At 41.6% G+C, this 15,274-nt stretch overlaps 1 protein-coding gene across 11 annotated transcripts in view; it reads right to left on the bottom strand.

Moving 5' to 3' along the window:
• The window catches only part of prdm16 (PR domain containing 16), a 187,674-nt gene that overhangs the window by 16,304 nt on the left and 156,096 nt on the right, over positions 1 to 15,274 (bottom strand). For 5 of the 11 annotated variants that reach the window (XM_036008261.1, XM_031286465.2, XM_031286467.2 and 2 more), the window contains exons 5-13: positions 11,593 to 11,695; positions 7,101 to 7,302; positions 6,831 to 6,996; positions 6,506 to 6,659; positions 4,198 to 5,863; positions 3,941 to 4,028; positions 1,976 to 2,145; positions 1,732 to 1,809; positions 731 to 900 (exon numbers count right to left, since the gene is read on the bottom strand). In XM_036008261.1, coding sequence (XP_035864154.1) covers positions 731 to 900; positions 1,732 to 1,809; positions 1,976 to 2,145; positions 3,941 to 4,028; positions 4,198 to 5,863; positions 6,506 to 6,659; positions 6,831 to 6,996; positions 7,101 to 7,302; positions 11,593 to 11,695 — 2,797 coding nt within the window. Of the gene's footprint in view, positions 1 to 730; positions 901 to 1,731; positions 1,810 to 1,975; positions 2,146 to 3,940; positions 4,029 to 4,197; positions 5,864 to 6,505; positions 6,660 to 6,830; positions 6,997 to 7,100; positions 7,303 to 11,592; positions 11,696 to 13,069; positions 13,526 to 15,274 lie in introns of those variants that run through there. The other 6 variants (XM_031286474.2, XM_031286468.2, XM_031286469.2 and 3 more) reach the window with 6 other exon arrangements.

Below are 15,274 nucleotides of genomic sequence, written 5' to 3'. Positions count from 1 at the left end.
TGTATTTAAAAAAGCTGAGATTGTGTATTTTTATTGGTTAAAACTTTGTGAAACTGGGCTGAACATATTTTGTCAAACAGGATAATGTTCATGGAATTTGTATAGAAGATAAACTGACTGAATTTGACTCAGAATTAGTTCTAAGTGTTCTAATAAAGGGTACATTAGGAAACACAACATCTGGGCACTCTGCCACAAGGAACTTGTGTATATATTGCCTCTTATTAACACACTCAAGTCAAACAATGGCATCCCTTGGTATTTGAGAAAGTTAGTTATGTTGGTGATGTCACAGCAGTTTACAGCTCCACTGGGTTATACAAAGTTGCATAAGGTGGAAAACAAGTGTATTGCCTTGTTTCATTAGGGTGCTATTTTTAATTCAGAAATGTAAGCAGAATTGTGAAGCATGGATTACTTGAATGCTTAAATACATTTAAATCAATCATTTAGTTAACAAGTTTTTGTTCTATCCATATTCAGCGGCATACTAACATGCTGGACATAAAAAGGCTGTTTTTGGAAACGTGTGAATTTTTTAATCGAGTGGTTCTCCCTCTTTAAATCATTCACAGGACCAAGCTAAACATTTTTTGAGGTGAAGATTCAACCTTTTTAAAATGGGTAATGTGAGCCATTCATTATTCGGTCCCTGTTTAATAACTATATTTCAGTTCTAACAGCCTCACTTTTCTCAGAGAAAACTGAGTCATAGATGTTGCAAACTGACCAGGAATGTTCTCATGCTCGTGCTTCTTGAGATGGCGGTCGAGGTTGGTTTGCTGACCGAAGCAGCGGTTGCACAGGTGACACTTGAAGGGTTTCTCCTTGTTATGGATGTTGCGGACGTGACGTTGAAGATTGGATGAGATGCTGAACGAGCGGTCACAGTATTTACACCTGCCAAAAGGAGAACAGAAGGATGTGAATGTGGGTTAAAAGAGCAGCAGAGTAGCATCGTGATCAAGGACTGCCCTTTAACCAGAGATGGAGGCAGTGTTCATGCTGAGGCTCACCTTAATTGTAAGAAGGAGTAAATTGATTTTAGACATCAGTAGTAGAGCACAACTGAGAAAATCTCAGACAAAAGACAATGGAAATAAGCTGCTGATTATGAGCTACAGTAGAAACAAATCCTAATAAATTAAACTACATAGTGGTTGCATTGCCAATGGTATTCTCTTTTTTTTAAGGTTATTGTTTAGGCTTGTATTACCATTTATAAGAGCAGGTGGAGGATGACAGGAAAGGGGGGAGAGATAGAGGGGGGATGACATGCAGCAAAGGGCCAAGGGTCGGACTCAAACCTGGGCCTCGGCCAAGGACTCAGCTTACATGGGAAACACTCTACTGGGTGAGCTAGAGGTCACCGTCAATGGTATTCTCTAAAACCAGTTTTCATTATTGATTTTATTTAGTTTTTTCTCCAGTTGCCGCCAAGGATGCATCGATCTGATACCTCAACACAGGGCATCTGGCAATAGCCATTTCCAATCTGATCCCAGAGTCCTTTTTTTCCCAAAATAAAATATTTATACCACAATGCGTGGAACTTATTGGGATCATTGTTATGTAAGTAAAATTAGGCCAGAAATTGATTCAGCCAAGCATAAAGTGTGGAGAATAGCAAAAAAGACAAGCAGACAAATGGAAATACATCAATGAGAGCATCTGTGATCGCAAAGAGCCTTTCAGAAAGATTAAAGACCAGACTGAACTAAAATAGAATACCTGTAGGGTTGTTCCCCTGTGTGTGTCCGCAAGTGTCTGGTGAGGTTTGCAGAACGAGGGAATATTTTCCCACAATACCTGGAGGGGAGAATGGACAGAAAGGCAGGGAAAAGGGTGGTTGAGTAATCAGTGTATTTTATCGTCATTTCACACATTTGATGTAATATAATGCATTTTCATGTATGTAAACATCTGCTTTATACTTTATATATGAAAATAACAGGCTGCACCACAGGGCACTTACCTGCAGGAGTAACGCTCCTTGCCCTTGCGGAGGATGGCGTCTGAGAGGGAAGGTGGTGGTGAGCGGAAGTTGAACAGTGGATGAGCGTGTTGCAGCGAATTGGGCGGCACGTCCAGTTTAAGAGCGCCAAAGCTCTCCAGCTTCTCTGTCATGTTCTCCATGGCTGACATCTGAGGAAAAAATTGGGAACAGGTAAGATCAAATATTTTTTATGAGAATCAAGAGATTTTCTAAAGTGGGAAAAGTAAAGTGGTAAAGATTGTGGTATTACTTGTGTATTAAGGGTTTCATTAGAAACCTTGTAGTGTGTGTGTGTGTGTTAAAAGAGCAAAGGAAGCATTGAAAACAAAGACACAATGTCAGAAAAAGCAGGGAGCGAGGGAAAGAGACAGAGAGCGGAAGCTTTGAGGAAGCAGTATATCAGAGGTTAGCCTTGTTTGTGCTAAAGGCAAGTCACCTCTATGACCTATAACACATTCACAAACGCTTAAGTCCCCTGCCCCTTCCATTCCCCCATACCCTCACCTCCAGCTTCAGTGCTTTGTTCTCTACCTCTTACCTTCTCCTGCTGAAGCTACTGTTGTAGGCCGGCAAACTGGTTAAATGAGGCATTCAAGAGCCTCGATTGGAGCTGTACAATATAGTTTGAGATACCCCCAACTGATAGCCGCTTCCCCACCCCTGAAAGCTTGTGAACAAAGGGGGGCAGTTATGTAGGAGTTTATTTGCCAAAAACAGCTTACATCCTTCCTTTTTTAGTGAATACGGGACAGGAGAGACAGGGACAGACTCCGTCTCGATGTGTTTATTCGCAGTCTGAGAACGGGTGGAGGGGGAGAGGGGTGATTCCGTCATGAGACTGAATTAGAGGTGGCATTGTGTTTGGATCACTGGGAGGATCACAGCTGAGACTCTAATATGAGAAGCTTTTACAGGGGAGCCTGTGAAAGCGTTTCATCGTGGGGATATTGATCAATGATGAGATGATGCCTCATCATCCAATGGTGAATAAAACAATGTTATGAGTACGGGGTGATTATATTTGAGAAGAGGTGCCATTATAAAATGTTTTGCTTGCAAATGACTCATTTTCAATTCATGTTAGCTATTCTTATACCAATCATTTGTAAAGACATGACAACACACATATATGTGTAATGTCATATATGAAAATGTATCTGTCTGCCTATGCACCAAATGAGTGTTTTGCAAAGTCACAGTTGATAGAGGACACAGATTTCCAGGTCAGATTAAACTGTTTCCCCAACGAGAGCCCCCCATTCTCCTGGAGACAAACACAGGATGTCCTTGATGGACACGGCACTATTATCTAGCCAGCCAGCCAGCCACACAGAAAAGAAACTTGGAGGGGGTTGAGTTATTAGCTGGCCTGTGGGCTCCCAGTACTTGAAACAATGCCACAACTAAGATTAGCGTGGCCAAGAGAGTTTGTTACAATTCAAACGGTTATTATTCTCTCTTTTATTAATACTATCATTCCTTGTAATCAAGATTTGTAGAGGTTGGGAGGGTCTGGGGACAGTCGAACAATGTGACTGATTATCAAAGGGGCTGCGATAACAGACTGTGTCTTCTGAAAAAGGTAGAGGTGACGAGGTACACAGGCGCCATTCAATAAACAAAGGAAGAAATCATACAGAACCCTTGAGAAAATAACATCAACACTGTGGAATGATGGTGCATAGGGCCCTATCAATTCAGGTTGCAGCAGCGTGGGAGGCAGAAGTGAGGTATTTTCACATAATACATGGTTTATAAATAATAGTAGATTGCATCTGGGAATAATCAGACTGTATGCAATACCTGGAGGTCAATTCCCCTGTTTGGTATTCCCTCATTGTAGTTTTTGTTTAAAATGCATGTACCATTGGTTGTTTCTACATAAGATTAAACCGAGTGCCTTCCTAGATATAAAATGTGTCTGTGTGTGTGCTGTAAGCTTACCTGTGGATGGAAGAGTGGCGGTGAGGGCCTGAGGAATTTTTCCTTCAGAGCTCCTACAGGGTCGAGTAGCTTCCTCTTCTCCACCCTGCTGGACCAACAACAAGGCAGAGGGTTACGTACCAAGGTCAGATCAATCATCTACAACCTCTAACCACACACTTAACACCAACCTCAGCCTTCTTCAATGTGTGAACATAAAAGGATTAAGGTTGCTTTTGTGGAAAAGGCTGTTTCTGGTCTAATCGGGGCTGAAATACCTGTATATGGGGTCCATGAAGAATGCTGAGGGCTTGGCGTAGTGAAGGGGTGGTGGCTGGTGTGGCTGTGCCTGGGGCTGCTGGTGCTGGGCAATGGAGGATTGGGGCAACAACTGGGAATGGGCGTGTGGAAACCCAGATGGGGTTTCGTCCTTGATGGAGACCCCCTTTCCAATGCCAAAGATGTGGTTCTTTCTATTTTGTGGCTCAGCTGCCACACCATTATGACCACCACGGTTCCGGCCACCAATGCTGAGGTCCAATGGCTGTTCTTCGCCGCTAGATATTGTTAAATGTCCACTACTGCTCCCAGTACTACTAGGGTTTGAAGGGTTTGTTGGGGTGGGAGGAGCTAATTTGGTCTCCTTGGACTTTGTGGTGAGATCAAATGGGGACTCCCCTGTGGAAGCAGGAGCTCCTGGGGCACCAGAAACCATCTTGTGCAGCTGCTCGCGAGGTGACTTGGGCTCTGCCTTGAAGAACATGCTAGGATTGAGGGCACCTCGATCAGCGCTGAAGGGATAAAGGGAGTTGTGGAAGTTGGGCAAAAACTGAAAGGGAAACATGGAATGGTAGGGCAATGGACCCATCTTCTTCTCCTGATGGAGACCAATCAAACCTGGACCAAAATATTTCTCCGCAATAGAGGCAATGGCTTTGATGGAATCTGTGGATGCATTGGCATTTGTGTTGGTGGGCGGGAGGGCTTGCTCATCAGGCGGAGGGAAGAAAGAGTGCTGGGATGATGCAGAAGAAAGAAAGGGACGATCAATAGCAAAGTTCCCAGAACTAGACACGGCTGATATCAATGCACTGTTCGTGTCTTCTAACTGGTGGCCTTCTTGACTTGATATGGCCCCAGACGGCTTCCTTCTTTTACCACTTCGCTCACGTTCACTCTCTCCATCGCTCTCCAGGTCAGAACCATCACCTGAAGCAGTACCAGTGGTGGTGTCCAAATCTGTCCCACTTGTGGTATTAACGTCTTCAAGGTCACTAGCGTCAGACATGTCTGCCATCTTAGATTTTGGCTTGGCTTCTCCAGAAGACAAATCTAGTTTGTTCTCTTTTTCTCTGTCTTCCAGCTGACTCAAACTGTAACCTCCATTGCTGTTTGTGGAGCTAACCAGGGACAGTGGAGGGGCATCTAGGGGACTCCGAGGCAGTTTCACCTCCTGACTGCCTCCTGACTGCTTTAGCAACGGACTAGCCGGCAATAAAGGTGGTCGTGGATACAGTGATGGGGAGAAGATACCTGGGAAACCATGAGGGAGGGATGGGAAGCCATGGGGTCCTGGGGAGAAGGGCAAACCAGCGTGAGGGTGAGGTCGGGAGGGAAAGTAGTCAGTGAAGCCTAAACCTGACTGGTTTAGACCTTGAAGGTGGGGATGGTGGGACTTGGCCTTGGCCATGATGGGGCTGGAGCTCATGGGGATGCCAGGGTTGAACATCCCTGCCGGTGAGCCATAATGGTTTTTGCCTTCACAGAAGCGGCGATGCTTGTTGAGGGAGGAGGTAGTGCTGAACAACTGCCCACAGTCCTTACACTTGATCTGGGTGCGGCAGTCAGCATGCATACGCTTGTGGCGGCAGAGATTGGAGAACTGGGTATAGGACTTGTGGCACACCTCGCCTGGGGGAACAAAAAGACGCAGCCCATCAGGGCCTGGTTAAACCCATTTTAACACTGTCTCTAACTTTGTATACCAAATCAACAGCAAAACATACATCTAAATGGAAACTGCTGATGAAATAGCTCTAGAAAAGAAAGGGACTGTTTTCTATGGATGAAACCAACCACTCATTCTGCAAATTGAAATTGGTCCTGATCTACTGTATCTACATTGTATGTATTTTACAATAATAACTGAACATGCAAGAAAGATCATAAAATACATACAGTATGTTATTAATTTCCTTAAAGAGAGCAAAAATGTATCTGATCCATTATTAAATATGATGTATAATTATCATACATTATCATTATAGTAGTAGTAGTCCAAACTAATCTAAACTATATGTTATAAAGTTTTGCTGTAAAAAAGAAAAAAAAAAAAAAGAAAAGCATATGTGAACAGGTTAAATCTATTATTTACAGAATATTATCAAGTTAATTGCAATACAAATATGATCCCTGGACCTGTATGCCTGGTTCAGACGATTTAAATAGGATCAAAAAGTTGGCGTACATGGAGAAGAAAGAGACTGCAGGGTGATGGAGAAGTAGATGAGGTGGAAAGAAAATAGGTATAAAATAAATGGACTGTTAAGAATAAAGGAGTCATTAACTTCCAAAGCTCTCACTTACAGATAAAGGGTTTGACACTGCTGTGGATGTGCTTATGCTGTTTGAGGCCTGACGAGGTGGCAAAGGTCTTGCCACACTCAGGACATGTATGAGCGCGCGCCCCCACGTGCTGGGAGCGGATGTGGCGCTGAAGGTTGCTGGGATCTGTGAACACCTGAAATTTGAAATAAGTGTATAAAAATACTATGTATGCCATGAATGAAAAAATGCTGTTCTTTCAAAATTACTAAATGTATGTCCATTGCTATTAAGAATGAAGACTAAAAAACAAGACCAGCAGAATTTCTGAAGCAGATAAAGCCTGTGTGTTCAGTGTACAACTTACGTGCCGGGTATGCTGTACCTTATCACAGTTTTCACACTCAAAGCGCTTGCCACTGTCATGTGACATCTGGTGACGGATGAGGTTGGACTTCCAGTTGAAGGCTTTGGGGCACTGGTCACACTTGTACTCCCTCTCCTCTGTATGGACTATCATGTGTTGGCCCAGACTTGATAAAGAGAGCACAAGACCAACAGTGAAATGGACTGTATGTGTTGAATGTGTACATCTTTATAGGTACTGAAGTGTGGTAGTTATCACGTGTCTGTGTACCTGTACTCATTTGGGAAGATCTTCTCACAGTCTTTACACTCGTGGACAGGCTCGTCGCTGTCCTCGCGTTCCTGTTTGAAGTCCTCTCTCAGTGTGTCAAAGATGGAGCCGGAACTGGAGCACGAGTACTTCTGGTGCCGCCGCAGCTCAAGTGTTGAGGAGAACAGCTCATCACAGTCCTCACAGCGGTACATCTGCTCATCTGCACACACACACACACACACACACACACACACAGAGAGAGAGAGAGAGAGAGAGAGAGATAGAGAAAGAGAAAGAGAGAGAGAGAGAGATTTGTTTAGCAATCACACAATTAAGCTTCTTGAAATATGAAATATCCATTGAAATCTACCATCAATGCTTAACAATGTTTTGTTGTGATATTGTTATAAGGCTACCTGTTAGCAATTAAACCAAAATTCCTTATTCATTCCTCTTGTCAAAACTGCATTTTCCAGTTTCACCATTCTTTGAAAACATATCTTTCTCATATATCATCCTATAAAATATTTTAAATTAAAAAAAAAAACATGGAAATATTTATCTAAAAAAAATGAAAAAGTCCTCATAAAGATAAAATCAAAAATGGAGCAACATCCCCCAATTTTATCTTTAGGAAGAGGACAGAAATATGTTTAGTACTATTAGCTTGTCAACATTTTAGGCAGCAACTAGGACAATCCACAGGAGGACATTTAATTGTCTCCTTTTGGCTTTTGTATGCAAACAAAAATGACTACATTTTATGTGAGTCAAGACAAAACCAACTTTGCTGTGCACAAAGAAACAATTAAGTGCGCTTTGCATCCTTGTCTGTACTAACTCCTGTAGGTTGCATCTCCCTTATGCAGAACCAATCATCCAGTTGTATATAAAAACTGTTGATACTACTAAACAAGAAGAACAATCTATTACCTATCCGTTTGTTAGTTACAGCTAAATAGACTCCCATTCAAATGGTAAAAGCATCAATCCTGCAATTGATATTCACATAAAATGGAAATCAATTAGCAGTGAAATGTAGCCTTAACACAGTTAATTGCTTGTTAAAGCAAGTGTTTGCTTGAGACTGTAGGTGTAATAGCACACAGGGGAAACAATAGGGGCTGGTCTTCCCCTTCCATGTTGATAACCTTTACAATACTTCTCACCACCAAGGTCAAATACATAAAACTCGGGCCAGCGTTTTCAATAGTAAGTTCCTGAGTCAGACGCCAAGTTCAACAGATCAGGGGAAAGCCCAGTGGAGTGTCTTTGTGCACAGCCAATAATGTGTGTATGAGTGTGTGAGTGTGCATGTGAACATTTTCCAAAAGGAATGAGCCACAAGCAACAGAAGTAAGCAGGGGCAGAGTGGCGCCAACCCCATGGTGATTTCAGCGCCAAGCTGCCATACCCTCTTTGCCATGACCCAAGCAGCCAACGCCTGACTTGCCCCCCCCCACCCCAGGTGTCCCAACACGCCATGCACACCCATCCATCATTTCAAGCTGCACTAAATGAGTTTATCCAAAATGACTTACAGTGCATGGCTCACCTGCTTTCTACTGCATGTGACCGTTTATCCAGCTGGAACTTCTTGGGCACATTAAAAGGGCATTAGTGTAGCAACATCAATGTGTCTAACCTCGGGGAGAAGGATAAATGACCTTCTGGTCAATGGGCCATTACGCTGAGCTCAGATGCTAAACTAACTCACTGACTTTGACACCAGTGTGCACATATATCATGGAGAGCAAGTGTTTTACTGTGAGAGAGTTGGCTATCATTTGCTCTAAAGTGCAAACATCTCACCACTCAGATACTTTTGTCTGTGAGCTTTAACAGCGGAACATGTTTTGCAAAAAAAAAAAGATTCATACACAACTACAATAAACTTAGAAGTTAAAAAAATGTGTGTATGACAAAAGCACTTGCAAACCTCTCTTGCAACAGGAACGTAGGTGTTGAGAAAATCTCTGTGTGGACACTCAGGTGTGCATGCATGTGTGTTTCAGCAGTGAGGATGCACGCAAATAGAGGTCCTTATGAGTGTGCATCACTGTGCCTGTGTTTATTCAGTTAGTCTGGTCTGGGCGGTTAGGGTGTGTGTGTGTGTGTGTGTGGGGGGGGGGGGGGGGGGGGGGTATAAAGGGGAGACTAATAGCTCTCTGGGAGACGAAGGGAAGCACAATTATGTGCAGTTTAGCAGCTAATCTGGGAGCATGGGTGAGGTCTCAGGGGACTCCTCAAGTCCTCTACTTCAAATTCCTTCTCCGATAAGCCAGACACAGAGAGCAGGGCTGCACTGCCAAGCTCCCACTCAGCCCTGCTACCTTTCTCTCTCTCTCACACACACAAATACATGGAGACAAAACAGACACTCTCATCCCTCCTATAGGTGGACTCTGACTGTCTCTCTTTGTTCTCCTTTCTCTCTGCTTTTCTGTCTCTCTCATAAACATCTTCAAACAGTAGACAAACTGTTGCACTTATTTTTTGTCCGTCTGCCTTCATCGCTCTCTCACACCAACACACGACGCCAAATACTTTGGCTCTGACACACACATTCTGGCAGGTGGAGTGTCTCTCTTTTCTGCGTCCCTCTTTTTTATATTTCACATACATACACACAGAGGAATTGAACAAATCATTTACAAGTCTGCTCCATCTTTGACGCACTCCTACAAGAAGCCAATCTGCTTCTTTTCAATAATCAAGCTTACTTTGAGCTCCCGTCTCTTCCTGTTGTTTTGACATGGAGATCTGTGCTTAAACCGTGCATCATGCAAGGGAGAAAACTGGTGAACTGCAGAACATCTCACGAACATCTTGTTCTCCCTTCACCATTTTATAGTCAATGACAAGTAAGAGTAATCCAATTTTTTTCTGTATCCCTAGTTCCAGAAAGACTGGAAACACAACAAAACAATGTTACCTGACAACAGCACTTCACCACAATAAGTCCAAGATGTTTAAAGAAATACAGCGGAACTACGGCCCCTTTTCCGCTTAAGTGAACTTTGAAAGAAAAGCCCAGATCGACAGTGAACAGCTAACAGCAAGTTAGATTATGAGATAAAATATTGGATATATTCAGTCTGACGTATAGAGGCACGGTTCAAAGGTAGTGAGTACAGTGAATCAGGTTACCGACTCAGAGGGAAGACAGGCGGTGAGAGCACCTAAAAACGTGACACACTTTGAAATGTGAGCCAGTGTACAGACTGTACACTGGCTCACATTTCAAAGTGTTAACACAGTACAGCAAGGTGTAGGAGCACTCAACATACACAATCTTGCAGAATTTAGTATTATAAAGGAAAGCAAAGATCCAACGAAAATACACATACATTTATTTGTAAGATAGATAGATAGATAGATAGCTAGAAGTCAGAAATTATTATAATAATAATTATTATTATTATATAAAAGAAAAAATTATTATATATATTATTTAGTTTATTCAACATCACTGACCCAACAGTTGGAGAATGGGGAATATGATTTTTGTTCTTCTCAAAATCAATTGTAATTTGCATAATTTTTAACACGTCTATTTGAAAAAATGGGTTTAAAGACTGGATTAAAAAATCGGATTTCAGGCTGCCTCATCAGGTTCAATCAACTTGTATCTTTTCAATGATTTAACAATACTTGACATCATGTGCCGCTTCTGTTATTATTTTTGAAAAAGAATATTAAAAGTTCCACTGAAAACAACAATAGGTTTTTTTTTTGGTTTTTTTTACTCGGAACACGGGCCGATTCTCAGGGGCATCAAATCACTAAACACATGGCAGTGAGTCCGTGAGTCCGATATTATATCTGGCTAATGGCCACTAAAACCTCCCAAAACGCTTATGCTGAAATTCTGGGGGCAGACTGCAACGTTGACTTGTGAATTAGTTCGATATTATTATTATTATTATTATTATTATTATTATTATTATTATTATTATTATTATTATTATGTCGAAATGTGACAAATAGAATGCCAAACTATCGGCTTAAAGGTCATGTGTGCTCCCATATAACGTGTTCTTAAGAATATTACTTCCTAATAATTTCTGTTTGATCCTGGTTTTCCGTCAGCAGAACATGTCTACTCGCCATAGGATGTAAAAGTGGCACAAAGTGCCAAAGTGCCAATTGACGCCCTAATACAGTATTTCAGACAAAGAGGCCCATTACTGTACATTGCAGCATTGTAAGCGCACAATTCAGACCAGACTCTTACGAGTAGCCTATTGGCAGACCTATTCTAAATGACAGGTCCAAAAACGGCTTCAACCAGATGCTTTAATGCGGGATTTAATTCTATCCTGGAAATTTATGATTCGAATAATTCACATTTCTTGAGGAAAAAAAAAAAAAAAATCTTGGAGGGAGAGATGGTGTCTTTTCCCCCGTCACATTAGCGAGGTTATGGAGTGTGTTGGCCGCGAAAGCAGCACAGGATGCAGGTTGGAGTTTGTTTAAAATGTGCGCTAATGACGCGCATTAATCTTACCTTGTAGGTTGGGTGCCATGGATCCCTCGGGGAAAATTCCGTCCTTCATATACACTAAGAGCTCCTCCCCTGCGTCAATGTCCCGGACAGCTTTATAATAAATCTGAGGAGGGAGAGAAAGAGAGAGAGAGAGAGAAAGGGGGAGACTTTAACTTAAGGTCAAGATGGAATTAATAAGTCTGGACCCCCATATTTTTATTAGGCTATCGCAATTTAAGGAAGTTAAATCTGAAATTGCTAATTTTAGCATGGTTGTTATTAGGAAAATAAAACACCATGCATGTCTAAAATAATGGAATTAAATGGAAACATATTTTGGTCGCAATATTTTATTTAGGCTATTTGTAGGCTACCAATTAAAAGCAGGGCCGTCAGGGGTTATTTTAATATATGATACCACACAATAGTTTGTTTTATTCTAGGCCTACATTTAGGCTACTCAAAGTTTATAAAATAAACAAAACGAATAGAAAAAAATATAATTTCTTTCCCTTTGTCTGCACGTTAGCCTACTTAAAAATGGTCTGCGTTCTTTCACAAAGAATAAGGCCTAATCAAACATTTAAAAAAATGCAGAAGAAATCCAGACGATACAAATAATGCTGTAATGAGTCTAAACAGTCAGAAAGAAAAGTGGTGAGCAAAACGAAAATAAACATCAAACAGCTCAGCTGCTGTGGTGCATTTTTTTTCTTCATTCACAGCTGCAGCAAACCGGGGTCGGGTCTTTACACAACTATTCATTTGATTGAGGTAAATTAACTTTTGTGATCGGGCATAAATTACTGCTGAATTATGAGTTTTTTTGCTAGAAGTAAAGACAAGGAAAAACTACGGAAACAGGAATAACGGCAATATTCGAGGCCATTCAGAGCCGAGGCCTTATCAAGTCTCTATTTTACATTTAGAAAATCCGTGAACCAAGCTAAGCTTACACATATAGGCTAGTCTGAAAATATATTAAACTGGGTCACAATAAACGTGTATACATTTCGAATAAAAAATAGCACAGCTTCATGCATCCCAATAAACCACAGCGCAACCACTTCAAGCTGCATGCAGAAGCTGTGATCTCAGATCTGAACACATGGGGGCGCTCTGCACCAACCGAACGAAGTCATCACAACGAGGAAGGCAGAGCACACACACACACACACACACACACACACACACACACACACACACACACACACACACACACACACACACACACACACACACACGAACACGCACAAACAAACAGTCAAACACAGAGAGGAGCGAAGCTAACTTCCAATACTTAGTGCTCTTAGGACGAGACAATGGAGCAAAGGCCTAAAATCAATCAAAATAGGCTATCACGTCTTATTATTAGGGTATTATTATTATTATTGTTATTATTATTATTATTGTTTTGAATTATTATTATAATTTGCATTACAACAATTAGGCTACACATAGCGGCTGCGGTAGCCTCTCTACGTTGTTTCGACCTGACCTTTCTTTTCTCCGTGAGATGAAATAGTTGAGAAAGTTGCGCGGCGCTGCGGAGAGCCTCCAGCTGCAGTAGTACTTCAGTCCCGGTGGAGTTGGCGACACAACCCATAGTAGGTCTACCGGAGAGGGAGCGGGGCGCTGGAGCGGACAAGGCCGGGGAGAGGAGGTCGCGGAGCGGCCAGGCGCGCTGCAGACGGTCGGTGATCGCTCCCTCTGGCTGGATGAAGCCCGACGCTCCTCTGCTGGGCTACTCTCTAATCTAGTCAGTGAGCGCGTCTTTGATGATGATGAGTCTCTCTCTCTCTTTCTCTCTCTCTTTCTGACTCTCTCTCTCTCATTAGTGATTCCCTATTGCCCCTCGGTGCTCTCTCGGTTACCCGTCGGCCACTCCTCCTCGTCTTATCTCCAGCCAAAAGGATTGAGGGATCTGCGGCGGAGACCCCTCCCCGCATCTCCGATCCCAGCCACCGCTTTGGCCGCTTGATAAATCTATTATTGATGTAAATAATGGATAAAGCAGCCTGACAGACTTGCACTCTCTCTATCGGTCACTCTATCACTCTCATACGCACGGGGAAAAATACATGCGCGCGCTCACGAGCAGCTAAGCACAGCAAATGTATTAATAGGCTTTTTTCGGATTAAAGTTATTTAAATTGATTGCATTTAATGCAGGAACATTAGTTCGTTCACTTTCTTTCAGTCTGGCCTAAACATAACGGCACTAGGAGCAATTCTTTAAAACTCTGAAGTCAAGTTTGGATTTATCTGGGGTCAGAATAGTAATTTAAACTAGGATGTTTAAATATGATCTTTTACTTGTGAAAGATGACTCTGTTTTATGCATTTGTCATCAAACTTAAACAAATTTAATTCATTCATATTTCTTTCATTTATTCAATATTAATATCATTATTTGATTTTTTTTTCAATCCATTTATTTATTTGTAAAGGGGGAAAACAAAGAAAAAATGTTCAACACGGGAGACACGGAAATGCTCATTGAAGAAAAACACGAACGAATTATAAAGGAAGAACAACTTCGAAATATCCTATAATTCCACAATCTGTATATATATATATATGTGTGATATATCTTGCTTTATTTTAAATATTTTAAAATAGCTTAATTTGTGATATTAATGACACACCTTCCACATTAGTATTACAGGATTATATATTTGAAGATAATTAGCAAATATTACACATTTTACATTACGCAATTTTAATTAATTAATTAATATTTATAGTGTCTGCATTTTGAATCTTAGTATCTTTGTTTGTGTGTGTGTGTGTGTGTGTGTGTGTGTGTGTGTTCTACAGTAAGGCCTTCACACTCAGACCTGTCTTGACCTCTTCCCATCTCTGTCCAGTTTTTAAGGGACGGATGCCTCATCAATCAATGCCAGCCATAGGGCCCGCAATAATCCCCCACTGTGTGGCCTCACACTCACACACACACACACACACACACACACACACACACACACACACACACACACATACACACATACACACACACACACTAGTGTCTATGTATTGATGGATCCATCCCGGGGTAGAAGGGCAGATCAAACAGCATTGGAAATGCCTCAACTCCAAAACACAAAAGATGAAGGACTGACAAGAAGGTGGACAAGGTTCATCTTCTCTTTGAACCCTATCAACTACACACACACACACACACACACACACACACACACACACACACACACACACACACAAATACATCTTAAAAACCCAGCAGCACTTCTATAGAAACTGTGTCCAGAGCCCATTTGTTTGCACCTGATGTGGAAACAAATATATAAAATAATACATTATTGCATGACCATACATATCTAAATGATGCATTATCTTGCACATATTTGTTCATCTTACATCATTAATGACAAACAAATAAAGAAATAAATCATCCACTTGCTTTTTAAAAGGTTATAGCCTGCATTTGAATTTGCCCCATGTGCACATATTTCAATAAACTCATGCATTGTGCATGCTGATACAAAGAAGGAAAAGAAAATCACTGAATAGTCTGCTAAATTATACATTTTAGCACTGAGTGGCTGTGTATATATGTGTGTGTGTGTGTGTGTGTGTGTTGGTAAATAAATCATAGGGTCATACCTATGAGCCACTACACCAAGCAACTGGTCAGACAAACCAAAGCAAAGCCATTCGCTAAGTACAAACAACAGCAAAACAC

This window comes from Sander lucioperca, chromosome 12 (assembly GCF_008315115.2).
Source record: "Sander lucioperca isolate FBNREF2018 chromosome 12, SLUC_FBN_1.2, whole genome shotgun sequence".
NCBI classification, from domain to species: domain Eukaryota; kingdom Metazoa; phylum Chordata; class Actinopteri; order Perciformes; family Percidae; genus Sander; species Sander lucioperca.
This window is presented reverse-complemented; position numbering and strand designations above follow the sequence as displayed.